The sequence below is a fragment of the Lolium rigidum genome, chromosome 3 (assembly GCF_022539505.1).
Source record: "Lolium rigidum isolate FL_2022 chromosome 3, APGP_CSIRO_Lrig_0.1, whole genome shotgun sequence".
Lineage (NCBI taxonomy): Eukaryota > Viridiplantae > Streptophyta > Magnoliopsida > Poales > Poaceae > Lolium > Lolium rigidum.
In genome coordinates this window covers 8,868,450-8,894,942 of record NC_061510.1, presented here as the reverse complement: position 1 = coordinate 8,894,942, position 26,493 = coordinate 8,868,450, and the positions used below count along the sequence as shown (strand labels likewise).

The following is a 26,493-nucleotide window of genomic DNA, read 5'->3' as shown; positions in this document are numbered from 1 at the left end:
AGTCCGGGACGGTTTCTAACTCATCCCGCCGATTTACAAACAACACTTCCTATTACAATTCTACTTTCCTTAATATATCTTGGGCTGTCGAACCTTCTTATTCTTCGGGTAGTAGGCCTTCGTTAAACCCCGGGTACTATCTTTGGCAGGCCCATTTGGGATGCCTATGTCAACCAGCAAGGTAGATCATCCCTCTTCTCTTTTGTTTACACATGTACTTTAGTTTTTATTTATGGTAGAAAACACCATGGTCTATCAAATTTTGGTGGGGTTCAGGACGAGGCTGCAAATTTAATTTGGGGTGGTTCTGCACCCAATAGAGGCAAAAATTTCATGTTCTAATTGCAGAAAGGAAGTATAAAAGTTAGGTTGGTTCTGCAGAAACAACACATAGCTGATGAAGACAGATTCAGGTGTGGTGTGTGTCTGATTCTCTCTCGCCCTTTGTATCCCCCATGTATCTCTCTGATGACACTCTAAAAAGTCCTCTGATTTCTGTTGGAGGCACATTTTTGTAATGAAAAAACAAAGTAGGGACCTCCTCTCGCATATTTGCAAAAGAAAAGGTTACCGGTGCGATCAAGGAAATAGTAGAAGATGATAATTTGCTGGCCGCTCCCAAAAATAAAATCCATTGTGCCATAGATCAGTGGCAGAGCTAGACAAGATCTGCTACGGGGCCAAAAGGTCAAAATAATCCATCTAAGTCTATCGTAAAAAAATGTCTTGGGGGGTGGGGGGGTGCCCCCCGACATGCACATAGCTATGCTACTGCCACATATATAAGACTGATAGAAAAGATGGATCCCCTAGTTGTAAAGAGTAACCTAGAAGCCTAATAGTACGTTGCACCGATAGAGCCATATATAACGTGTTTTTTCGGTGGCGAGCAGCAGTGCAACCGCATGCTTATTGCTCTCGCCTGGCCGCGGTGAAGGTGCAGAATTCTGCAGTTGCAAGTGATAATGCATGTGAATGTCAGGATGAAAATAGTAAATGGAGGGACATGAAGAAATAAGAAGGAAATCATTATACCTCAAAGGTGATGTTGCATGCACAAAAGAACATACCTTTCATGCTTAAATTAGTCATAGTCATAGTCATAGTGGATAGTATCATACACTCGGATAATAGTAGTATATGATACTATCTTCGTAATGCATGATACCATATATTAGTATTATATTATAATCACATTTAATAATTTGTAGAATTTCAATGCAATTTTATGTATAAGATTTATTTGATATTTAATTTTCTAGTATGTGCTATGATACTATTATACTTTCTCTCATCTTCAATTGCACTACCATATCACTTTTTTGCATGCATTAGATGCATTGTACCACCTGTTCGTTTTCTAGTCTAATGGTGGCCGAGCCATAATCCCCTACTATTTGGTTCGATGTTATTATGGTAGGATTTGTGTCCGTACCAATCAGCGAGACAAACGTCTTGGTGGCGCCCAACATGACTTTTTCACTGCATTGCATCGATGTTTAGTACTACCTAAATGCAAGAACATCTCTTAAGAATTGATGTCTAATCAATCACCATTTGGAATTATAAAGCAAATCTTGAGTGAGCATAGAGATCAAGAGAACTTATGAAGCTAACAATGCACATGCACATGATTTAACAGGTGCTCAAGACATTAAATCCGCATGAAATGGTCCGTAAAAGTAAAATACACACATTTTCCTAGGTACATGTTTCGATCCAGATTACCCATAAACAAGACATGAATGAAAACAAACATAAATTTCCAGTACAAGAAAATATCAAATAACAATATGTAAATGTATCTAGCCTGGTACCCAAAAATCCGAGTCGGTACATGTTTGCAAGGTTGCAACAAGATATAAGCAAGAACTAGCTAGTGAGGCATCGGAACCACATCAATCAACAAAAAAGATTTCGTAAAACCAAAATCAATCGAGATGAGATATGGAAAGGGGTAAATGAGAAGAGCAAGCAAGCATGGCTCCGGATCGAAGCGTTTTGGGGAACTTGGCTTGATGGAGACATTCAGGCAGAGAAGGGGTGCTGGAAAGGGAGCATTAAAACAGGCGGACAGAAGATAGTATGTGAATGCTTCCGGGTCAAATTACTCAAAAAAATCCGTCTAAGTCCCTAAAATACCTAACAAGCAACTGACGAGTCCGGCCTTCCCACCAAATGTCTATCAACCACTTGTATGCGACTTTAGTAAACTCAGGCTCGAACATTCGGTAGAATCCCTGCATATATACAAACTAGATTTATTAGGGAGTTTGTCCTCATATATACAACAAATATACATGAAACTCTTTTCCACCCAATATTCATAAAAATATATCCCAAAGATATAGTAATATATTTCATCAGTACTCGGTATATCCATACCAGCTGGCATCCTCGATGAATTGGGGAGCTGTGGATCCATGTAATTAAATAGATGCATCAACGTGTTTGCTCGTCGAGCTCCCGTGACTACCAACTCTGTATCAAATTGTGTATATATATATGTATGCTTGTAAGAAAAATATATATTATATATATGCATCAGCGTGTGACACAGTATTCTTATTTAACTAGATGACACCCCGCGCGTTGCTGCGAATATTTTGGCTGAAATTTGTTGGGTAGAACATCTAGTGTCGATATCACTTAAAATAAAATTGTTGCACATAATTACAAACAAAAATTACTTTATACAGATGCAAAACATAGTAAACACATGTATTGATAACTCCTATTTGCTTGCTATTTGACATGAGAAAGAAAAACATTTACAGTTCCTTTGAGTTCAACTATCTAGAATGATAAGTTGTCCTAAATTGAACTTACGACTATGCATGTTTTCACACCTACTGTGTGCCTTGAGATCCGATCTACATACACAACATAAACATGCATAGAAACAACCTATGTATCCTGTTGGAGGCGACAAAATACCTGATACTATATATGTGATGAGTGTTAGCAGTGATATAATATGCGGGCATGTACAATTTGCAGTCCCGAGGGGTCACCTTTTAAGAAGGCAATGTAGATACTGCAGTATCTCACCTTATGGAGCTGCATTGACAATACAAACCACGCGGACACACGTGCAACTCATAGGCTCCTCTTAGTTTTGGGTACTTCAAACTGTAAGGAAAAATAATGAAAATGGTAAGCTAACAGATTCATTGAGCACCATGATTGTACGCGCAATTTTCTTTTGTCCTTGCCACAAGCAGAACTTTAATCGGTAGCGATTGGAGGAACTATGAAAGAGGCAACATTACAGAAATAAACGGGGAAGAGGTACTATGAAGAGCGATTGCTTAAAAGTGTTTCTCCAATTGATTTCCAAAAAAATATAGCACTTCCTCGGTTCTTATATCTGTAAGTGGGATACTACAAATGAATTTCGAAATACGAATGCGGAAGATGAAGGAGGAAGAGGGACTACATGAACGGACGAACCTGGTCAGCTAGGATTGCAAGGCTTCCAATGGAGAGAATCAGGTTCTCTGGTAACTGGTAATGACCCCCTCGATGTTCGTCATCGCCGGCAACACATGTATCTGGCCGTACTTGATCTTGCTGTAGGTGCCGATGCGATGATAGGAAGATAGGGACGGGTAAGCGTTGCTCTGTAGATTTTTGGCGAAGGGACCGACGGCCGGCCGTGGGAGGCCGTGCTAGGCGGTGTCGCCGAACATGAAGAAGCACGCGGCCAGCTCTAGCTTGTCGATCATCCAGAGTTCCAGACGGGTAGGTACAGGAACAACGCTGTGGACGTGCTCATCTCCCTCGTCAGGTGGATCTCGCCGCGGACAATGATGGAGGCGGCGGTGCCGCCCTCGGCAAGATCCAGGGCGATATCCATCCCGGAGTTTACGCACCCGACGATGAATACTGCTTTCCCACGAATCCCCTCGGCAGATACATAATCCCTCGTGTTTTCTTCAGGTACATGGTTATGTCGGCAAGATGAAGGAGAGGGCCGGGATCATCGCCAGGAGAAAGGAGCCGGGTGCTCATGGTCTGCCCAAGATGAATGCCACGCGGATGGAGATGGGCCGTCCTCGGCCATTATATTACGGGAGTAGATCAGTGCCTCGTATAATGGCATCAGCCGTTTCTGTCAAGAGACATTAATGGCTAACATAATAGCGACAACCGTTTCAGGAAGCGCTCCCGTGTTTGTTAATTCGTGGGAGGAGTAGAGCCGTTGGGAGGAGAACCGGAGGGGATTGCTAGTTGGGGTGACGTGGCTTCACAGGAGAACAGAAAAATGGGGTCAGCTATTTAGAAAGAGAAGATTTGTATGTCCTGCGTGGTCTCTCTGGGTTATCAGATACTAAGGTGGAAAATCCTATGAAAGTACATAATAATATATTTGTTGCTAGCTACACGATTGGTGCCTTTCTATAAGAGCCAAGTCATAAACACTAAGAATAAGTATATTTTATTAAATAATAAAATGAGCACATATATGTTTGACAGAACATTGCTTCCTCAATTCCTATAGGGGTTGTGTATTTCATCTCTCTCCAATCGCATCTGAGGGTTCACTCATACTCTGAGTCGCCACCCAATGACTCATGGACCATCATCCTCTCGCTCGATAGGGAGCTCGCTGCCATGCGACTAACATGCGCAGTGAAACATGCACTCCACCCTTTGGATTGCCTATCGATGCTGCCACATGACTCTGTGGTATGGGCCGGCGCGAGGTGTTGTGGGGAGCAAGAAAATACCGAACAAGACTGACACTGAAACGTTCGGTCAATGTACAATCACCATATACAGAAAATATGTTCATCATGGATCTTGTTCTTGAAGTGTGATATGAATATTTCCTCCGCACGGTTATTACACATTAGCACATGCAAATCGGAGGAAGCAACAATATTAACATACTGGCTACATGACCGGCCAAGGCATGTCTTGTGACGAGTGCCAAGCCAAAAACACGAGGAGGTTAAATTTGGGTACGTCACGTGATAAAACGAGCGACGTATGTGACAAAACACGGCCTCATCAAAAGTAGAAAGATTGTCTACTTTAGCAATTTGTCATCGCATATGCAAGCTCACTCCTCGACGCCTCAACCAGATACTATACTCCCCTGAGCTCGTCCGGTCTTCCCCGCCAACCGTCTACCAACCACTTCTATGCGACTTTTGTAGGTATGCGTGGGGTTGTCGTGAGGGGCAAGAAAACTTGTAGAAAAAAAACTCGAACATTTAGTAGAATCTGTGCATATGCATAAAGTAGGTTTATTAGGGAGTTTGTCCTCGTATATACAGCAAATACATGAAACTCCTTTGCACCCAATATTCATAAAAAGATATCCCAAAGATATATATATTTCATTAGATATCCCAAAGATATACTGTATGTTTCATTAATATACTACTCGGTATATCCATACCAGGTGGTATCCTCGGTGCCGTGGATCCCCAGACGGACGGACAGGGGCAGACCCATGGAACGGGGGGCGGTTCTGGCCGATGGACCGACCCACACCAGACGCCGTATAATAAACACCAGGATGGACGACTCCACGCGACTCCCCCACATCTGCCTGCCTGCCTGCCTGCGCCAACTCCCCTTCGCAACTGCGGACAGCCCAACCCCAAGCACCGCTCCTCCTCTCGCCCTAGCACGCGCGCGCGCACCGACCGACCGACCCCGTCGCCGGCTGCCCGCCCCACCGTGGCGTCGCCGCCCGCCGGCGAGATGGTCCCGCTCAACCCCGACGTGGCCGCCGAGGTGCGCCTCATGCTCCAGGGCGCCACCGACTCCGCCTCCGATTCCATCCGCCGAGAGCTCTGCCAGGTACACCTCCAAACCCTAGACCTCCCCCCACTGCCCCCCAAGCCATGCCCCCGCTCGCTCGATTCGCCCCTGGTTCCTCCGGATCTACTTACTACCCAATGGCGCGCTGTCGACGCTCACTCCCACTCACGCCCGCCCGCCCGCCCGCCCGCGTTCCCCTCGTGTTTACTTACAGTAGGATTATTTTTATTGTTGCTACATTCCGCCGCTGAGTGACCTAGATTCCTAATCTCGGGCGTTTGTAGCTTCCCTTTTCACTGGATGCCGAATTGAGGATTCATGATCCCATCCCTGTATGTCAGGATGATTATGATCCCATCACTGCCTTGCCTGAGTTACTATTTATTTTAGGGCTTGTTTGCCAGGGCTTATCTTATCCACTAACTTAGGGCACCACTCACCACGCGACCATGCTAATTAATCCCGAGAAGCCGCTATGAGGGATTTTCATCTTATTATTATTACTGCTGTCTCAGCTCGCAAGACGACAAGGTGCGTTCCTACTGTAATAGGAAAGTGAAATTTAGATACCACCTATTTGTAGCTATTCGTATGGTGGGAGTCCTCACTATGCAAATCGTGGGCGGCTTATCTGTCCATCCAAGTATACAAGGACCTCAGTAGGAAATGAGGTGTGATGGATCAGCACATGGGCTCAGATGTGGCACGTGGCGCTGCCAGCATGCGGGATGCTTGTGTCGCTTGCGCAAGGCAATTAATTGCTATCTGGAGTTCCAAGCTTTCAACCTCGTGGGCTTGTGTCACAAGGGGTCATGGGGGGAGGGTGTGGCAATTGCAGGTGTCCTGTCTTTAGCTTTAAAACCTCTTCTTCTTTGGGCAACCTGCAGTTTATTACCGAATGCCCGAGAGGCTGCTGGCTCAGAATGGGTCGTGGACTACCTTACAGATACTGTGACGAGTTCCTTCATGTTTCCTCAAGTTTCATTCTACCACAATCTATCTATGACAAGCAAAGCTGTTAAGGGCTTAAGGCTTTATTGTACATTCCTGTTACATCAGAGGCATCCTCTGTAGATTTTTTGTGCACAACCTAGCAGTTTCCCAGGAGTTCATTGCTCATACAAGCAAATGTACTAGTTAATTCCGTGTCTGGTAGAGGTTTTCTAATGTATATATCTTTCCACCTTTTCAGTTAGTTGACTGTGGTATTGATGGATGTCTTCTGCTGCTCCAAGTCTGTTTCGATCAAGTCATGTTGAGTGCCAGGGAGGTGGACAACTTCCAGTTGAAACATGCTCTTTTATCCGCCATTTTCAGATATTGTCTCAATAAAACATACTTCAGTACTTGTTTCTGTGAGGCTCTGTTGCCTATATCTGATACTGATGCTCTCCTTGAGACCCTGTCGAATGTCCTGGAACTCTCAGTAGCTGAGAAAGTTGGTATTGGTCTTGCACTGTCAGATTCTGATAATTCTGCCATGAAGCTGAAAGGTAAACAATTTATGAAGTTAAACTTTGTTGAGTTCGTCATGGCCGCTTCTTCTATTTCTAGTTGTTCGGTTCCTAACATCTACGTTCTTTTCATTTCCAGGACAACAATTTGCTATCACTCAAATTGAGGAGTTGTGTTTGAATCCTAATCAATCAGTATCCAATGACCAAGTTCATGAAATTCTCGTATTCCTTCACCAGACTGATGGCCTGTCAAAGCATATGGATACTTTTAGTAACATTACTTCTCTTCTGGAAGTCAGACAGAGTCCATTTTTTGCCCCTTTCCCAATAAAGCAGTGTGATGCTCAGTCAACAAATCCTTCAAGGTGTTTATAGACTTTAACTAGCCAAAGTATGTTATTTTTTTTTCATATTCATTTATGCATTACCCTCTTATTCTCCGTGTCGTGCAGGCATTTGGAGACGTACTTTGCTAGCACAAATGATGATTTTGAGTCACTTCTTTCTGAAATTGGGAAAGAAATAAGTCTGGCAGACATTGTAACCGAATTGGGTTATGGATGTACAGTTGATAGCACACAGTGTAAGGAAATTCTTTCAACTTTTGAGCCTCTTGATGACACGGCAGTGTCTAAGTTGCTCGGGGCAGTTATTGGCACTCAAAATAGTCTTGGAGAGGCCCATAACACATATGCAACCTTTGTATCTGCTATTCGAAATAGCCCCATGAGTGAGTCACCTCAATTGACTACATGGAACACAGATGTTCTTGTGGATTCAATCAACGAACTTGTGAGCTCTTGACTTCTTCGTCTGCTGAATTGTTCTCCTTTGGCTCACATGTTTGCATTCTAACTTGATTGTTCTTTCACTTGTAGGCCCCAAGTACTAACTGGGTGCATGTAATGGAAAATCTTGATCATGAGGGTTTCATTGTTCCTGATGAAGCAGCTTTCTATTTGCTGATGTCTATATATGGCCGTGCTTGCAAGGTATATATTGATGTGTTACCGTTGAGGCATTTCAACAGACTCAACTCCTTGACTGACAAATTTATGGAATAATACAGGAGCCCTTTCCGCTTCATGCTGTTTGTGGGTCAATGTGGACTAATACAGAAGGCCAGATATCATTTTTGAAGCATGCAGTGTCTGCTCCTGCTACGATATTTACATTCGCACATTGTTCGAGGCAGCTGGTACTATCCTAATAACATGTGGCCTTTACTCATGAACAAGACTGAGTTTTTCATACATCTAACAGCAGTAATTTCTTTTAGGCACTTCCGGACTTTGCAAGTCTCAGTCCAGGTAATCATGCTTGGTTCTGCCTTGACCTTCTAGAGGTTTTATGCCAGCTGGCTGAAGTTGGACACACTGTGTCGGTGCGATTGATGCTTGAGGATCCTTTGGGGCATTGCCCAGACCTCTTACTTGTTGGTCTTGGACATGTCAATGTACGACTTTCTAGTCCTGTTTAACAATCTATAGCCAATTTATGTCATTTTTCTGTTGCCAAATCTCACACTCTGCTTTGCAGACTGCTTATAATCTCCTCCAATTTGAAGTGCTATCCTGTGCATTTCCTGCTATACTGAAGGACGCTGCAAAGAGTAATGTGGTGAATCATCTCTGGCATATCAACCCTTGCCTCACCCTTCGAGGATTTGTTGGTGCTCATTCTGATCCAAGCTGTCTTCTAAGAATTGTTGATGTGTGTCAAGACATGAAGGTTTGTACAGACACAGCAACACAGAATAGTTCCCAAAGTGAAACAATTTTAATGCAGTTTCTTCAGTATTTTTTTTGTAAGTTAGGGGTAATATTGGGCTCTTTACAGCTACAACAAATAGTAAGCTTTTCCAGGAGAAAGAAGCCACTAATGGTGCTGACGCACATAGCACAATGATCAATCCATACACATCTAATGTAGAATATTTTTTTGGTTGCTGGCATATTAGAAATGTGATCTCAATATTTTGGCATCTTGCGTTTGTTTCATTCAATTTCTTGAAACAGATCTTATCTGCTGTCCTGGATTCTACTCCTTTCGCGTTCAGCATTAGATTGGCTGCTGCTGCTTCTAGGAAAGATCACAGTCATCTCGAGAAATGGCTGACTGAGAAGTTAACTTTATACAATGACAGTTTTCTTGAGGTAATATGCATGATTTGCCCTAATTTATCACATATTATTGATGCATGTTTTGCCGTTTCTGTACTTACTGTGGAGTTTCAAATCTTTTAGTTAGTTGTTCAATACGTTACCCCCTTCTTTTTAGATGCCATGTTAGTATGCATGCAGTCAATGTTTTGAAACTTTGACCGCTAATGTACATGATACTGTCTGGATCATGTGCAAATGCTATTGCTGGATTTTTCAATAAAAATACATCTGAATCACTACAGTAGTTATTCTTTAGACTTTTTATTAATTAAAATGAGATTTAAAAAGTTGTGGTAAACATTCAGCGAAAATACTTTTGTACTTACACGCATGGGTAAATATTCAGACTGTTGATATCCAGAGGGACTCAGGGATAAGTTTTAAAAAAGAGGAAAAACTGAGGTTGTACTTTTCATTGCCATCTCAAAGTTTTAGCATGCCTTACTTACACCTCTTCTGACTCCCAGGAATGTGTTGATTTCATGAAAGAAACTATGAACGCCACATCTTATGCGGTAGAAGGTGCCACAGAACAACCTCAAGCTAATGCCATGGATATTTATTGGGAGGCCTGTCCTCCCTTTATAAAGGTTTGAATGAGTCTTTTGCTATTCTACTTCTGTAACTGTTGTTGGCTCTTCCTGTGAGTTGTTAATATTGCCATACGTGATCCACATCTGCAGGTTCTCCAGTCTTACTCGGGACAGCTCTTACCCAACCAACTCTTGGATAAACTAAGGGAATTATTTACTTCGTATGAATCAAGGAATCATGGTTCTGCAGTAAGGGACATCCCTACCCCGGAGGGCGGTTCAGATGATGTTGAAGTAGAAGCAAATGCGTATTTTCAGCAGATGTTTTCTGGACAGATCAGCGTTGATGCTATGATACAAATGCTCAGTCGCTTCAAGGAATCTCTGGATAAGCGGTACTTTCCTGATCAATTTGAATGTCTTATTTATTGGCTGTTTGACTTGTTTATAGTCACATAGAAAAAAAAGATTATTCAAATGTTTACAAGGAGTTTGAACCAACTGATGTTTATAAGCTGAAATGTTGGATATTCAAGATTATAGCTGGCCCAAGTCACCAGCTATCTTTTTGATGATCTGGCTTTCTTGAAAACATTTATCATTTTTAACTTCTAACTTTTCTTCGATTCTTGATAGACAGCCCATGCAACATTAATTGTTTGGAGATTTGAGAAGCTTTATGATCAACTTAATGACTGCTTGCATAGCCTCCAAAGTTTCTCTTAGCGTAGTTCAATGAAAATTGTAATCAACGAGGCCCTAACTAGTATCCTGTGTTTTTTGTCGGAGCTTTATCTTAAGAGTACAGTATTTCCTGCACTGATAGTTGTACAGTTGCTGACAATTGGATTCCATGAATGTTTTTGATATCCAGGGAGCAAGCGATTTTTAATTGTATGATCTCAAATCTGTTTGAGGAATACAAGTTCTTTACGAAGTATCCTGATAAGCAGCTTAAATTAGCTGCTGTACTGTTTGGTATGTATTATATCTTCACTTTGCTACACCTTCATGGGCCATTTATATCATGCTGAATTGTGACCTGACATAACCTCTCTCATTAAGCACTGTTTTCTGGTTCTCTGTATTGTGCTTAAATTGCTCATGGCTTATGTGGACTTGGATACGCTGCACAAGAACATATCTACTCCCATCTTTGGTTAAATTGCTCATGGACTATCTAGGAAATTATAGTTTGAAAGGGATGCAATGTTTTACTGTGCTGGATTGGGTTGGAACAATGTCACACATGCTGCATCAAGACCTTAGCTTCCTGATGGGCTGCCATCCAAGCAATGCAAGTTCAGTTTTCTTAATGTTTTTGTGGTAGTCATGAGAACCGTCTGACTGAACATGTTCGATGTTATTACAGACACGTGTTTTGTTGCCTGTAACATAGACTTTGTCATAACAATAGAGTTCCAACCCTGTTCGTATGCGCTACATCAAGATTTGAAGTAGGGCTATACTAGTCTATGCTTTAAGTAAATGCCTCGGCTGCTTGCATGGAACATGTTCCGCATATCTGTAAAATCATCATCTGCGCCAATCATGTGCTGTTCTCTAATCCAATTGCATCTTTTGTAAATAGGATCCCTTATTAAACATCAACTTGTGGCTCACCTTGGACTTGGGATTGCTCTACGTGCTGTTCTTGATGCCTTGCGCAAGTCTGTTGATTCAAAGGTTAGCTCTTATCTGTTTTAGGTTACTGTCTCCATTTGCTAACTGATCTGTAAAATTGTAGTCCTGATGGTGTTATTTGGCTGCAGATGTTTGTGTTTGGCACAACAGCGCTAGAGCAGTTCATGGATCGTGTAATAGAGTGGCCACAATACTGCAACCACATATTGCAGATTTCACATCTCCGTGGAACTCATGCTGAAATGGTCTCTGCAATTGAGCGAGCCCTTGCCAGGATTTCATCAAGTCAAAATGAGCCCAGTATTGGCAACATGTTTTCTGCAGACCACCTTGTTTCCGGATCGTCATCTATTGAAACAATGGAGGTAACTTGTCACAAAAACTTAAAGGAAATGGTAACATTATATTTGGAGCAATCATTGACCTGGAACTGAGGAATGGGCTCTCAGAATTGCATTACTTGGCAGTTTGTTAGGACAATAAGATCCTGCCAGTTGCTTACTGACTCATCTGTTTTGCCAAGATCTAACCCCTTTTCCTGTTTGACATGCTTGGATTATGTAGGCTTCTGAACCATCATGGCAGTTGATGGGTACCTCTCCAACTCAGCTAGGAAGGACACCTTCTTACCCTTTGCAGCAAAGGCAACAGAGTGTTCTTGGGGATAGGTCCAAGGTCTCCATGGCAACCTCTCAGAATAAGACCATTTTACCCAGTCAATCTTCAGTTCCTTCTGCACCTGCTGATTCAGCAACTAATATAAAGGTATCAGGGATTTTCTATATGATTGCCTGTTAGTTTACCACTTCATATATTTTCTAATAGTGAGATGCTTGAATGCAGTGCTGGTTTCCGGTCTTCTTTCCTTTCTTTTTTTGTTTTGTAAAGTAATTTAGACACCTGCTGTCTCTTTCTTTGATCTAATCCATTTTTTTACTGCAGACAACTGTTCCACCCTCTGCACTACCTCACTCTACAAGCATGTCAACCACTGCTCATGCCACTGGTTTTCTGCGCACTCGAAGTACCGCCACAGGTGAATTGATTGCTTGTCATATTCACGGCAACAGTTGCAATTCGATTTTATTCATTTTCTAATCTCTATACTACCACTCAACGAGTTAATGTTATGACCCTCTTTTGTAGGCTTGCCTCGGCAACATTCGTACACTACGGGATTTGGAGCCGCTTTAAATATTGAGACCCTTGTAGCAGCAGCAGAGCAAAGAGATAGACCGATTGAGGTTGGTATTGCTATTGTTTTCCTTGGCGTGCTCTCTCGTGGGAGAATACACAACTTGAATTGGGCTAATTCATTTTCCTCTGCACCTAGACTCCTCCATCTGAAGTTCAGGATAAGGTCTTGTTTATGATCAACAATATATCTACCTCTAATATGGAAGCCAAGGCAAAAGAATTTGATGAAGTGCTTCAGGAACAATATTATCCTTGGTTTGCACAATACATGGTCATGAAAAGGTATAATGCGCTTTTGTTTCCTTTCTGTTTTTTGCATCAGTCTTCTGACCTCAAAGATTTAACTACCTGTTTATCTTGGCAGGGCAAGCATTGAACCAAATTTTCATGATTTGTACCTGAAGTTCTTTGACAAACTTAACTCAAGATCCTTGAGTAAGGAGATGCTGAAAGCTACATATGAGAACTGCAAGGTTGTGGTGACTCCAATTTGTCTAATTTTTTTTTCTGTCTTGATGGTTAGGAAAGTCTGTGAATATTAGCTTTGTTTGTGCAGGCTTTGTTAAGATCAGATCTTATCAAATCTAGTTCTGAGGAACGCTCGTTACTAAAACATTTGGGCAGTTGGTTGGGAAAATTTACTATTGGAAGGAACCAGGCACTACGAGCTAAGGAAATTGACCCCAAATCTCTTATTGTGGAGGTACTTCTTTTGTTCGACTGCAGTTTCTGTGTTCTTTTCCTTCTACAGGCTGTGAGGCCATGACTTTCTCGACTTGTTTAGATCTCATTTATTTCTAAAGCTTGCATTGTACCTATATTTTCGTGCTTGTATTGGTGGAGTGATTCTGCCAACTGCTTGACAGACCTTTGAAATTATTTTTACAGGCATACGAGAAAGGACTGATGATTGCTGTAATTCCATTCACTTCAAAGGTTTGCATTTGCAGTATTCTCATTTGCGTGAAACATGCTATCGGATATCATGACCAGTGCTTTCTCTGCAGATTCTTGAACCTTGCAAGTCAAGTATAGCATATCGTCCTCCAAATCCGTGGACAATGGGAGTTCTTAGTCTACTTGCTGAGATCTATAATCTGCCAAACCTCAAGATGAATCTGAAATTTGACATTGAGGTTGCCAACGTTTTCTGTCTAGACTGCTTTGTTGAATCTGCATCTTTTGTTCTGTTATACATTGTGTAACTGTTATTTTTTTTATGATTTTAGGTCCTGTTTAAGAATCTCAGCGTGGACATGAAAGATGTAAAACCCACTTCCCTTCTTAAAGACCGAGGACGTGAAGTTGAGGGAAACCCAGATTTTTCAAACAAAGATGTTGCATCTCAAACCCAAGTGTCTGTAGAAGTCTCTTCGGGCATTAACCCCCCAATAAACCACATGGAACTGCAGCCTGAAGTCAATAACACTTCTCGTGCCATGAGCCTTCCTACTATACTGAATCAGGTTGGTTTCAGACTTGCGTTATCAATTCAATTATGTTGGTGTGCAATTGTTCTTTCAACCTGTATTATATTAAACATTTTATATGCATGCAGTATGCTGCTCCTGGACGTCTACCTCCTAACAGTATGGTGGAAGATGAAAAAATTGCTCTAATGATGCCTGAGCAATTCTCTTCGCACACCTTGGCCCAGGTCTCACCATCACAAGCACCATTAGCATCACTATCGCCATCGCCCCTCTCTCTCAGTCAGGTTTGTCATGCTACTATTTTCACCCATCTTTCACTGGACAACTAGATATTTTTGGTGATGCATATATTGTTTCATTTGTCGTTTGCAGCTTTTGTCGTTGATTCCACATGATGAGATACGCTTCAAGATAAATTCAAAACTTGGGTCTCTTGGCTCACAATTGCAATTCAGCAAGTATGTTTCTAAACAGAAATACCTTATGCTATTTGAATTTTACTAAACATCTGATTATTGCCTTTTATTTAATAGAATCATGGGCGTTGCTTTGGATAAGGCTATCAAAGAGATAATACTCCCTGTCATTGAAAGAAGTGTCACAATAGCAAGCAAAACTACAAAAGAACTCGTCCTGAAGGTTTCCTTTCTTACCTGTGTCCGTTAAGAAAGCTTTGTGTTCTATTAAAATTGTTGATATATTATTAATATTTTTCTTCCTGAAGGATTATGCAATGGAATCGGATTACAGTGCTGCAAATCGTGCTGCTCGTTTGATGGTCGGGACATTAGCTGGAAGTTTAGCCCATGTTACTTGCAAGGTACTTCTGGCTTGTTTTGAAGGCCTTTAAGCGTTGATGTTCTTCTGTGGCTGTCTTCTGTTTGTTTGTTTCATTATTGTTGTTGATCTTATGTGAAACCTGTATTATATGCTTCCTTTTTCCCTCTGGTGTAGGAACCACTTCGCGTTGCACTATCTTCTCATCTTCGAAGCCTTATTCAAAACCTTACTAGCAACAGTGAGACCGTGGAGCAAGTAATCCATATTCTAATCAACGACAATTTGGATCTTGGCTGCGCAAGTATCGAGTCTGTGGCAACCCGCAAGGTAGCTCCTTGACATGCTAGTATGCTGCTAATCCTACTCAGCAAAACATTCTGTTTCTACTGTGTCTTAAAAGTCTCGAAACATTATTCAAGTTCGAAATTTCTCAGATTATGTGGCATTATTTATTTGCTTCTAGTTGATCAGTTTGGACCCCTACACCTACCAATGACTTGCTTTCGTACTATGGATATGTCTCTTCTCATGTTCTGATCATCGTTGTGCATGTTCCTTAGCGCAATGAACTACAATGGAAATGCTGGTGAAGTTCATTCTTTAGCCTCATGTTATCTACGCCATTTTTGCAGGCTGTTGATTCGATTGATGGCGAAATAACTCAATCTTTTTCACAACAAAGGAAAAAAAGAGAGGCCGCGGGTCCTGCATATTATGACTCTTTTACTTATGCTCAAGGTCCATTTGCCCCTGTACCTGAAGTACTCCATACTAAGCCTGAGTCAGCTGCCCAACAACGAGTGTATGAGGTGTGTACCATCAGGACTTAAATTATTCAATTGAAATTAAACCTTGATGTTTCTGTACTGTACATGTGACTAGCTGCATCTCACCTTTCTGGTTTCAGGATTTTGTTCATGTATGGCAGAGCCACAGCCAAAATGTTAGTGCTGCAGGTTCTGGTTCATCTGGTACATCTGCTGTCTCGAGCAATTTTGGCGGCGTACCTCGAGCTTACAGCCCAAATCCAGCACCAGCTTCCAGTGCTTTTTTGACTGCTCAAACAGCTCCGCTTACGTCAGCTCAGCCTACGGAGCTGCTGGTGTCCGAGGAATTGATTCCTGGTGCTGCACAACTATATAGGTACCCATACTTTTGTACCTTGTTGTGAAATGTGGTTTGCTCGAGCTGCAGCTCAAGGTTGATGAATGTCTTATGCCTCTCGTAGTGATTCTACTGCTCAACTTGGGACCAGTGACTCTTCTGCCTGGCTTGGTGGAACCATTGACGCTGCATCCACATCTCCTCCTTTGATATCTAATGATCTTCCTGTGGGGGGAATAACGGTCATGGCCACATAACTTCTCCTCAGGACTTAATATATACATATACATATGTCCTACAATAGACTTCTGAAACCGGTTTCAACCATGTACCAGGATTCAAGTGCTGTGATGTCATTTCCAGCTACAGTTTCTGTTGACAATCGTGGATCTGTTTTACCTGATGCTTTGAATACTGGTGATGCCTTGGAGAGATACGGACAAGTTTCACAAAAGGTAATTCCATTTGGATTCATTTGCATTAGCAGGAGCATTGTGGGAATACTTTGGACTGGTTTGAATAAATATGTGATCTGACAATCAAAATTGTAAAGATTATTTGAAATTCCTCACGATTTACTGACTGCTTTTATATCAGAATATCATATAAGATGTACATGTGTGGGATTAGTAGTACTCCCTCCGACCCATAATAAATGTTGTGGTTTTAGTTCAAATACATGTCCTCTTAATACTGTCAAAGGGCAACTATTATATGTTTGAAAGATCTTGTTGGCCATGTGATCGGCAACTTTGTGTGTTTTAAGACTTGTTTTGGTTTCTTACTGCTTAGTATGATATACAACAAGAACAACAACAACATCAAAGCCTTTTTCCCAAGTAAGTTGGGGTAGGCTAGATATGAAACCCAGCAGGAATAGAAGGAAGCCAAGACAAGAACACTGCTTAGTATGATATGTTTTATTAATTTAATATAGGTGTACATGCTCCAAGTACCATGGAGTTTCTGTTAAAATGTCTCAGAATTTATCTTAATTTGTAGAAACTAATGTGTGCTTTTTGATGGATAAAATCATAAAAGTATGTAACTTCACATCATACTGTTCTCATCGCTCGCTATGTCTGCTTGCTCGTCCGAGTTCTACCTATGCCGGTTTCATGGGTCTACAATTGTGCTTGGCCTACACTGCAACACCAAACCTTTTTAACCTCTGCATGCTCTGTTTTGTTGGAGATTAATGGTGTTTTTTTTGTGATGGTCGAATGGTGTAGAGCAATTTTCAGTAAATTTGGTTATTAGTATTGTGTTCCTTTTGTTTATATACAGTGTAGATAATGTGATCATTACTATACATATATGCCGACCTTTTTGATTAAATTCTAGTTCCCTCTAGACGGCTCCAACAGTTTTCACTTTCCACACTATCTCTGGTTATCTTGGATAGTGTTTTGATTCACTTAACTCACTGTTGTTTCCCCCAGATGGAGGCCTTGATTGCGAAGGATGGAAAAGATGGGGAAATCAAGGTCAGTTAACCTTCGTTACTTCTGCTACACATGCTTACATTCCTCTATATGTATTCAGTGGCTGTATGTTAGGCAAAGTGAGTGTTGCCTGCCACGGCTTCTGTGCTGAAGTTGTTGTGAATACTGTGGCAAGAGAAGCAATGCTATCTATCGCACTTATTCTCCAAAAAAGTGTCTGAACCTCTCAAAATTGGTGCAAATACTGTGGCAAGATAAACAACGTTACCATCCCACTGTTCTCTAATAAGTTCTGGCAAGTGTTGTGCACCACAGTGCCTGTAGGCATTGATCGGCTGTCAACCAAACAGCTCATGGATCTATTTGGCTACTCCCTCAGATCCAATTTAATTTAGGCAGCTCAGGAGTACAATTGTACTGGACAAAGTATATGACTGGCAATTAATTTGGGGTGGAGGGAGTATTTACTTTTTGTGGAGTTACCACCAACAATTTGTTCATTGTTTGGTAGGTTTAATATTTTATCTTATTGTGACTAACTTATCTTCTTTCTTGCATTGTCTTATTCAGTCTGTTATCGCGGAAGTTCCTGATATCTTACTCAAATGTGTTAACCGGGATGAGGCTGCATTAGCTGTTGCACAAAAGGTAAATCATTTCTGTTTTGTTATGACACTTAATTGTAAAGCTTGGCTAATTGTTGTTTTGACCATTGTTTTTTTGTATCTGGTCTCAGGTTTTCAACAGCTTGTACGACAATGCATCAAATAGTGGCAGTATCATGTTGTATGTAGCAACTTTAGTTGCGGTTCGAGATGTCTGCAAGCTTGTTGTCAAAGAGATCACAAATTGGGTATGTTTCTTTACGATCTTCACCCATGTTATAGTTACCTGTCCTACTGATGCCCCCCCCCCCCCCCAACACACACACCGATGACTGTTATGTTAGAATTTCCTTTCATTGGCGTGGATCAACCTGTTTTTCCTGAGATAATTTGGTGGCGAGCGTGAGAAGGGCTGCCAACAATAACACACAGGAATACAAATAACAACCCTTATTTTTGTTTTTGAACTGCTTGGAAAGTATGGTTGGCATAGAGTTTTAAGCCATATACTTTCAGAACCCTTGTAGTCTTTGTGTGCTTGGAAACCATCCCATGTATTTCTGTTCGTTGTAGCAAAGTTTATAAACGACGTTCTTGCATTGCTTCGACTGCTTCGTGGTTTCAGGTTAAGAGATTTCATGCAATATTTTCTTGTTGTTGTGTGCAGGTGATCTGCTTGGACGACGAGAAGAATTTTAACTTTGACATAATTTTTTGCCTTATTCGTTCCGAATTGCTGAATGTTGGGGAGTACAATGTTCATTTGGCAAAGCTAATTGACGGTGGAAGAAATAGTATGTTGATGTGTTCATATTTAAATTTTGGATATACTAGTAATCTCTGTTTCATAGTCCCCACAAACAATTAATCTATGCCTTGTTACCTTTTCTTATTATTGTTTGAAAACGCATATTATTTTCATCAATTAATTGGGTTGCCAACTTCTTTACCTCAGAGGTTGCAATAGAATTTGGCATGTCACTTGTCCAGACATTGATTACTCAGGACTCTGCTATCATCTCAGAACTTCATGATGTTTTTGAGGCACTATCAAAGGTACACTAGATTTTTGGGCTGTTCTATGTATTCAGTTATTGTTTTGTTAGTCTTACCCCCAGGAGCAGGCTCTGTGACAACTAAGGACACCTTTGTATATTGTTTTGATTGAAAGTACAAAATATATTTGTTTCTGGCAAAAAAAAACTCAGAAAATGGTGGAGGTCAGCTAGATATTGAAGTAGTTATTTGGTATGGAGTTTTTTTTTGCGGGGATATAGAGATGAAATAGTGTATTGTAAAATAAGATTCATGCCTTTCAATCCTTCTGGCCATCTCCAGGAAGGCTGGTTACTGTCAAACGGATTCTCACTGGTGGCTACATCTGTTGCTTTGCAGATTTCAAGGAGGCCAGGTTCACCTGAGTCGTTGCCTCAGTTGCTTGAGATTGCAAGGAGTAATGCCAACAATGCTCCTGGTTTTGCTTTTGGGAAGGATGAAAAAGCCATACAGTCGAAGGATAAAAAGGTTAGGGAGATTCTAAGAATGGTCTGAACTGTGTAGTTTGTTCACTTTGATGAATTCATCTCATAACTCACAAGAACTTTTGTTCCCAGAACGGATACCCAGTGACTTGACTGTATATTTCTGTTGCTATTTGTAGGTTCTCTTTAGTCGAACAAACAAAGAGGAAAACAGTGTTAATGACACCACCCATGCTGATTCTACTGCTTTTCAAGAACAGGTATCTTTGTTGCAACTTCTTGTTCAATTGCATAAACTTGAATTCTGCAATATTTACTACTCCCTCCATCACTTTTGTCTACAGACGACAAAAGTGCATCTATTTTTAGACGGAGGGAGTAGCACTTTGTGTTGCTTTACGTATATCTTGAAGATAGAATAGCGAGCCTTTTCTTTGCTTTTGTGTGTTTCTTCGGATGCCTATTTCTTTTGCCAATATCCTTTCATTTACATATTCCATGTTTTGGACATGCAAGTTGACTTAAGTAGTGCCTAACCATAAATCACCACTTTATCAGAATGAAATCTGTATGCTGGAAATTTGATGCATTATGTTGGTTGATTCCTAGGTTGCACACCTATTTTCTGAGTGGTGTCAAGTATGTGATCACCCAAGTGCTTCTGATGCGGCATATAGTCGTTATGTTATGCAATTGCAACATATTGGCTTGCTGAAGGGAGATGAATTCACTGAGCGCTTCTTTCGAGTTCTCACGGTGATTATTCTACTTTTTAGTTTGTATGGAACTTGTATTCCATTGTTTTTGATAATTTCATGCCAATTTTGAATGAATCAGGAACTTGCTGTTGCACATTCTCTAATCTCCGAGCAAATTGTTGCTCCTGGTGGATTGTCTCAACACTCATCACATATATCATATCTCCCCATTGATTCATATTCGAAGCTTGTGTCTATGGTGCTAAAGGTATCTAGAAGGATATTTTCTACACAGGTTCCTTGTTACTTTGGAATCTAATTGTTCATGGTTTAGGGCTATAATAGAGTGAACATGGCAGATTTGTTAAAGGTTCAAAGGTTTCTTAGCTTTCAATGTGTTATTTATCTTAGCGAGAACTGACATGTGAACAAAATGTGTACCAAAGGAAATCAGAGAGTAAGCAAGCTAAGTAGGCCTAGCATGCACTGTATATTTTATTTACTTGGCATCTACTTTTGTTTGATTTATCTTGTTTCCAGTGGTATGTCTATAACATGATGCATATATTAAAGAAATGAATTTAAGATGTTTGTAATGATATACTGCTATTTATTACTTCTGAGATTTTCGTCTGTTGCACTCTTGTTTCTTCAGAAGTGTACTATCATTGCTTCTCTTATAGCTAATTTATCCATGTTTTCTGATGTGTTTAAAACATTGCCCTATAGCTAGCCATTATAACATGGAAGACTTTTGAACTGACAAATCTGATGCCATGCACCAAAGGTTAATGCGGTTAATGTCTAGTGATACTAATCGCTTGTTTGTTATTTGTCTTCAGTATTCTTCAGTGGAAATAGGACCAAATAAAGGCAGCCTTCTTTCCAAGGTCAGTGTCAAATCATTTTCTGCATCTCTCTGCCCTTTAGACCAGTGATACTCTTCTGTCCTAGACTGGGTAAAATGTGTAGATTCAAATTACAAACTTGGAAGTTAAAGTTTAAAATTGTCGCTTCCAAACTATTGAAAGTACCAATGTTATATTGTTAAGAAAGGAACATACCTTTTGATCAGAAGGAACATTTGGTTATGCAGTTTCATACATTTTATTGTCCTAGGCAATGTTGCATTATCAGTTGATTTTGTTTATCAGCACTGCATGCAAAATATACTTATGATCGTCTTTCTTAGCTGTTAGCTGGTCAGTTAGTGGCCACACATTTAAACTTCTATAGGCCCGATATTTTGTCGTATTCTGTTTTTTTGTTTCCTTGTTCATCTCTCCAGTGCTCAAAATAAGTTATTCTTCAATTTGTCCAGATCCTGTCAGTGACAGTTAGGGTCATTCAGAAAGATGCTGAAGAGAAGAAAACTTCATTCAACCCCCGACCATACTTCCGGCTGTTTATAAATTGGTTGAATGACCTTACTACTTCTGATGTCCATCATGATGGTGCTAATTTCCAGGTACACATCCTTTTAACTATATATAGTTCTCTTTGGTGTACCAGGAGTAATATAATATTTTATTTTGTTATAGCAGGTTTTGACTGCATTTGCAAATGCATTCCATGCACTGCAACCCTTGAGAATTCCTGGTTTGAGGTTTGTGAATCACTTTTGCCTACTTTTTTCCGTGTCAATATCCACTTACCATTTGAGTTTCGAAGGTTACCATCGTGTGATAAAGTTCTGAAATGTGACAGTGTTATGCTACGTATTGCTACATACTACTACCTCTTGCTACATACTACTACCTCCGTTCCACAGATGTATCTAGACACATTTTTGTTGTAGGTACATCCATGTCTAGGCAAAGTTGTGACACTTAGAATGGAGGGAGTATATTCTATGCAGCAGATGAGTTTAATTAGCCTCATGTCAGATGAAAAACACAGGGTTCCACGTCCACACGACAAAGTCAACTTGATTGTCCTTTCCCTCAGCTTCGTAATTGTTGTGTGGCTGTCCTGTGCAAGGTTCGTTAAAGCCACAGGGAATGGATAAGGAAGGGTGCTCATGCCCATGTAGCAGCTAGTAAGGCTCTTCCTCGGAGAAGGGACTGGAGGAATATAAAACCTAGCTTGTTTTTTTTGCTTGCATCCAGCCCAATTCCCTTTAATAGAGGTTCCTTACCTAGTAGTGCTTATCTTATTTAACCAATCAAATAATACGATGGCCTAAAATAAAGAGTATAACAATATATAGTTGATACTGCTGCTGCCTCCCAAGGATCAAAAAAGCGCTAGGCTTTAATTCCTAGTTTTGCCTATGTAGCTCCTATCTTGCCTATGCGTGAACCTAGGTGCGCTTAAGCGCTAGGCATTTTGATGTCGCCTAGCACCTATGGCTTAAGCGTAGGCCTAGGCATGCCTTTTTTTAATCATGCATGCTCTAGCCTCCAGACCCGTTAGATCATCTGCGCGCAGCTGCTTCTGCTACTGCTTGCTGTGTGCTCGTCGTCCTAACGCCCAAATTCTGTAACAGTAGCCGTTAGTTTCTGGTTCTTAAGTGCAGCTAAAGCTGAACTATTCACTCAAGAAGTTATATACTCCGTATTTGACATCTGAATCGGTAATATTTGTGTATTATCTGATTAACACTGTTCTGTTGCAGTTTTGCTTGGCTTGAGTTGGTGAGTCATAGAAGCTTCATGCCAAGACTGCTAACGTGCAATTTGCAAAAAGGGTGGCCTCTTTTCCATGGGCTGCTTGTTGATCTGTTCAAATTCATGGAACCATATTTGAGAAATGCTGAACTTGTAGAACCAGTTAATCTCTCTCTCCTGCTCCCTCCAATCAGTTTTTGCATTTATCTTGTTCAAGTAATGTTGCTCCAGTTCTTATATCCTTTTTTTTTATGTAGGTGCACCTTTTATACAAAGGAACCATGCGAGTACTGCTTGTACTACTACATGACTTTCCTGAATTTTTGTGCGACTATCACTTCAGTTTCTGTGACGTTATCCCTTCCAGTTGCATCCAAATGCGCAATGTCATTCTTAGTGCTTTTCCACGTAGCATGAGACTTCCAGACCCATCTACTCCTAACTTGAAGGTTGGAGGAGTCATGAATATTTCTTTGGTTACCCTTATTTCAGTCAGACAGTATTTGACTATGTTTCTTGTTTACTTGTGGCAGATTGATCTGCTACCTGAAATTACGAAAGCTCCACGAATCATGTCAGATTTTGAGGGTGCTCTGAGGTCAAAGCATATGAAGGCTGATGTCGATGAGTATCTTAAGGTCATAGAATTGACATGCTGATACCCTGTTTTGTCCAAAACTTCCATTTCACAGCTTTGTTGAATTTTTAATGCTGTTGTGCAGAGACCAGATGGCTCTTCCTTTCTGAGTGATCTGAAGCAAAAATTGCTGCTGCCTCAGAATGAAGCTAGCAATGCCGGGACACGCTATAATGTGCCTCTGATTAATTCGCTTGTTCTCTACATTGGCATCCAAGTAAGTAGTTATCATCTCATGTGGAGTACAGCAGGAATCAGTACTTCCAAAATATTGAAGTTCACTTTTTGCCCCTAAAAATTTATCCCAAAAGTTTTGTGCACTTGAAAGTTGAAATGCTTGAGATGGTCCTCTTTTATTGTCTTATTAATCTTTGATAGGATGTTAGTACTCTTCTGTCCATTATCTCTGTTGAGTTTGGCTTGAGTTTTGCATTTCTTTCTTTTTATTGTTCGGTGCGATTCTAACCTTCAATTTTAAAATAAATACCAGGCGGTGCAACAACTGCAACTGAACAAGGCAAATGCATCTGCCGCAGCCCAGCAGATCAACCATAATCAAATGGATATTTTTCAGATTGAAACAGCCACTGATTTTTTCAGAAACCTTGTAACAAACTTGGATACAGAGGGGCGGTACCTTCTTCTGAACGCAATTGCTAACCAATTGCGGTTCCCTAATAACCACACACACTACTTCTCCTTCATCATTCTGTATCTATTTGCTGAAGCTACGGTGGTATGTTCTTGATTTTCCCTGTATAATGGTATTTTCTTTTTCTTCTATGATATGTGTAGCCTTTGTAGTTTTTTTTAACATGTTAGCATAACATCCCTTTGGAATAAAGCTTAGATATTACTTTTCCCTTTTTTATTGGCTAAAATTTGTTCGGTGCAAACGGTATTCCTTCCTAACAATATCTTTGGAACTGGGATTCACAGGACAATGTCCAGGAGCAGATAACCAGGGTCCTCTTAGAGCGACTGATAGTGAACCGTCCCCATCCTTGGGGATTACTCATTACTTTCATCGAGCTGATAAAGGTATGCTACTCATGTTCTTTTTTTATGCTTCGGCGAAATTCTCGAAGACAGCATCGCTAATCCATCATTTCTCTTGTAGAACCCTCGCTACAACTTTTGGAACCGATCGTTCATACATATTGCGCCTGAGATTAAGATGCTGTTTGAGTCCGTGGCAAAGTCGTGTGCTGGAAAAGCTGCGGATGATGTCCCTGATGGCAGCCACTAGTGTTGGCCTACATGAACTGCTGCCCGACACCGTCTGTAGGGTTGATCCTTTTTTTTTTCGTCCATGTGCAGTTTTGTCTTAACAACGAGCCTGCACTCCTCTTTTTGTATAGTAGTCTCAGTTTATGTAACTGGATATAGTAGTGTTGAATATGGAGCAACATCAGTGTAAGCTACAATAGTAGTGTTGAATATGGAGCAACATCAGTGTAAACTACAATGTAGTCTTCTGGTTAAATTGCAGCGAATAGTGTACATATAATATGTTGGCTGTACCTGGACCTTGGGAACGCTCTCTGGTCCTCTATATGTATGAATGCAAATGGTCCGGTCTGATCCGGCTCTGGTGCTGGACCTGGTAACCTGTACATAATTCAGAGCCCGGACCTCGCATGTAGGTCAATGGGTAATTCCTAGATTAGGCTTTTCCATCTGCTCTTGGCCTCCTGGGCAACCTCTGGATCGATGACGGTGCTGAGACGAAAATCAGGTCCGGTCGGAACTGCCTACTTTGCATCTTGATCTGTATGCCGATCTGCAGTAGCGACGCAAATTTTCTCGAGAATGTGTTTATTTCTTGTGGCATCAAGTTCCATTGAGCGTCGGGGATTATTTATGAGGCGTTGAAACCTCCAAATTCACAGTTTACATAGTTGAGGGCCCTTGCTGGCGGCATCTCCGAGGTGGAGGTGCTAGCGGTAGGCGTTTTTGTGTCACGGATTTCCCCTCCGGCGGCAACGTTCCATGGAGCTCTGTTCTCAGGTCCAGCTAGAGGAAGCTGAGAACATCTCCAGTCACTCCAGTAGCTTCCACCAAACGTCCTATTGCGATGGCAAAATAAGATTCGACATTTGAGACGTTTCTTAAAAGGTTGGGCTAAGAATATGAGTGGTAACTATAAAAAAGAAAAAGAGAGACTAATTGCTCTTATTGATGATCTTGATCTAAAAGAGGAGAATACTCCTCTTTCTCAAGCCGAAAGGGCTAAATTGAAAGATGCGAATGAAAAAATCACTAAATTAAGAAGAGATGAGGAGACTAAATGGGCTCAAAGAGCCAAAGTAAAACATATTCAACAAGGGGGAGTAATACTAAGTATTTCCATCTCATTGCAAATGGCAAAAAAAGGAAAAAGAAAATTTATCAACTTGAGCAAGATGAAGGAACTATTGTTGGTGATGAAGATTTGAAGGTTTATATTTCTGAATTTTATAAGAAACTTTTGGAGAACCAATCTCATCCAATGTTGGTCTAATTGAGGACAACAATCAGGATATACCAAAGCTTTCTGTTCAGGAGAATAAACTTCTCACCGATCCATTTACTGAGAAGGAGGTGCATTAAGCTATTTCTCAAATGGAACATAAAAAGGCTCCTGGGCCGGATGGTTTTCCCGCAGAATTCTATCAGAAATTTTGGGAAGTCATTAAGGAAGACCTAATGGCGCTATTTAATCAGTTGCATTGTGGGGAGTTGTCCCTATATAAACTGAATTATGGCATCATCACGTTGTTACCCAAAAAGGAAAATGCAGTTCAGATTCATCAATATAGACCTATTTATTTGCTTAATGTGAGTTTTAAAGTGTTTACTAAAGTTGGTACTAATCGTGTAACGGAGATTGCTTCGAAAGTGATTAGACCTACGCAAACGGCTTTTATGCCGGGTAGACATATTTT

At 40.9% G+C, this 26,493-nt stretch overlaps 1 protein-coding gene across 2 annotated transcripts; it reads left to right on the top strand.

Annotated features, from left to right (window-relative positions):
• Positions 1-5,700: 5,700 nt before the first annotated feature.
• On the top strand, positions 5,701-25,076 carry LOC124701147 (CCR4-NOT transcription complex subunit 1-like). 2 transcript variants are annotated; one of them, XM_047233193.1, is made up of 51 exons: positions 5,701-5,817; positions 6,971-7,271; positions 7,372-7,600; positions 7,688-8,027; positions 8,114-8,227; positions 8,305-8,433; positions 8,515-8,691; positions 8,775-8,966; positions 9,254-9,391; positions 9,868-9,990; positions 10,084-10,328; positions 10,808-10,911; positions 11,525-11,619; positions 11,706-11,942; positions 12,142-12,342; positions 12,520-12,613; positions 12,724-12,821; positions 12,911-13,056; positions 13,139-13,247; positions 13,331-13,477; positions 13,663-13,710; positions 13,782-13,910; positions 14,004-14,240; positions 14,333-14,491; positions 14,580-14,665; positions 14,741-14,846; positions 14,932-15,027; positions 15,162-15,314; positions 15,620-15,796; positions 15,895-16,130; positions 16,216-16,333; positions 16,427-16,546; positions 17,534-17,578; positions 18,107-18,184; positions 18,273-18,389; positions 18,809-18,935; positions 19,097-19,197; positions 19,537-19,665; positions 19,802-19,882; positions 20,232-20,378; positions 20,460-20,588; positions 21,163-21,210; positions 21,642-21,788; positions 21,865-21,926; positions 22,938-23,091; positions 23,187-23,378; positions 23,463-23,567; positions 23,652-23,783; positions 24,057-24,302; positions 24,506-24,607; positions 24,687-25,076. In XM_047233193.1, exons 1-51 carry the CDS (start codon positions 5,719-5,721, stop codon positions 24,813-24,815), a joined length of 7,254 nt encoding a protein of 2,417 aa, XP_047089149.1. In that variant the 5' UTR covers positions 5,701-5,718; the 3' UTR covers positions 24,816-25,076. The 2 variants fall into 2 exon arrangements, with proteins under 2 accessions (XP_047089149.1, XP_047089148.1); XM_047233192.1 differs by having other exon boundaries at positions 21,862-21,926.
• The last annotated feature ends 1,417 nt before the right edge of the window (positions 25,077-26,493 follow it).

Bases quoted from the DNA above. Each gene is read 5' to 3' on its own strand.
- LOC124701147 (XM_047233192.1), top strand. From the start codon at position 5,719: ATGGTCCCGCTCAACCCCGACGTGGCCGCCGAGGTGCGCCTCATGCTC. The intron at 9,392-9,867 runs GTAATATGCATG...TCTGACTCCCAG, and splicing joins ACAATGACAGTTTTCTTGAG to GAATGTGTTGATTTCATGAA. The intron at 10,329-10,807 runs GTACTTTCCTGA...TTTGATATCCAG, and splicing joins AAGGAATCTCTGGATAAGCG to GGAGCAAGCGATTTTTAATT.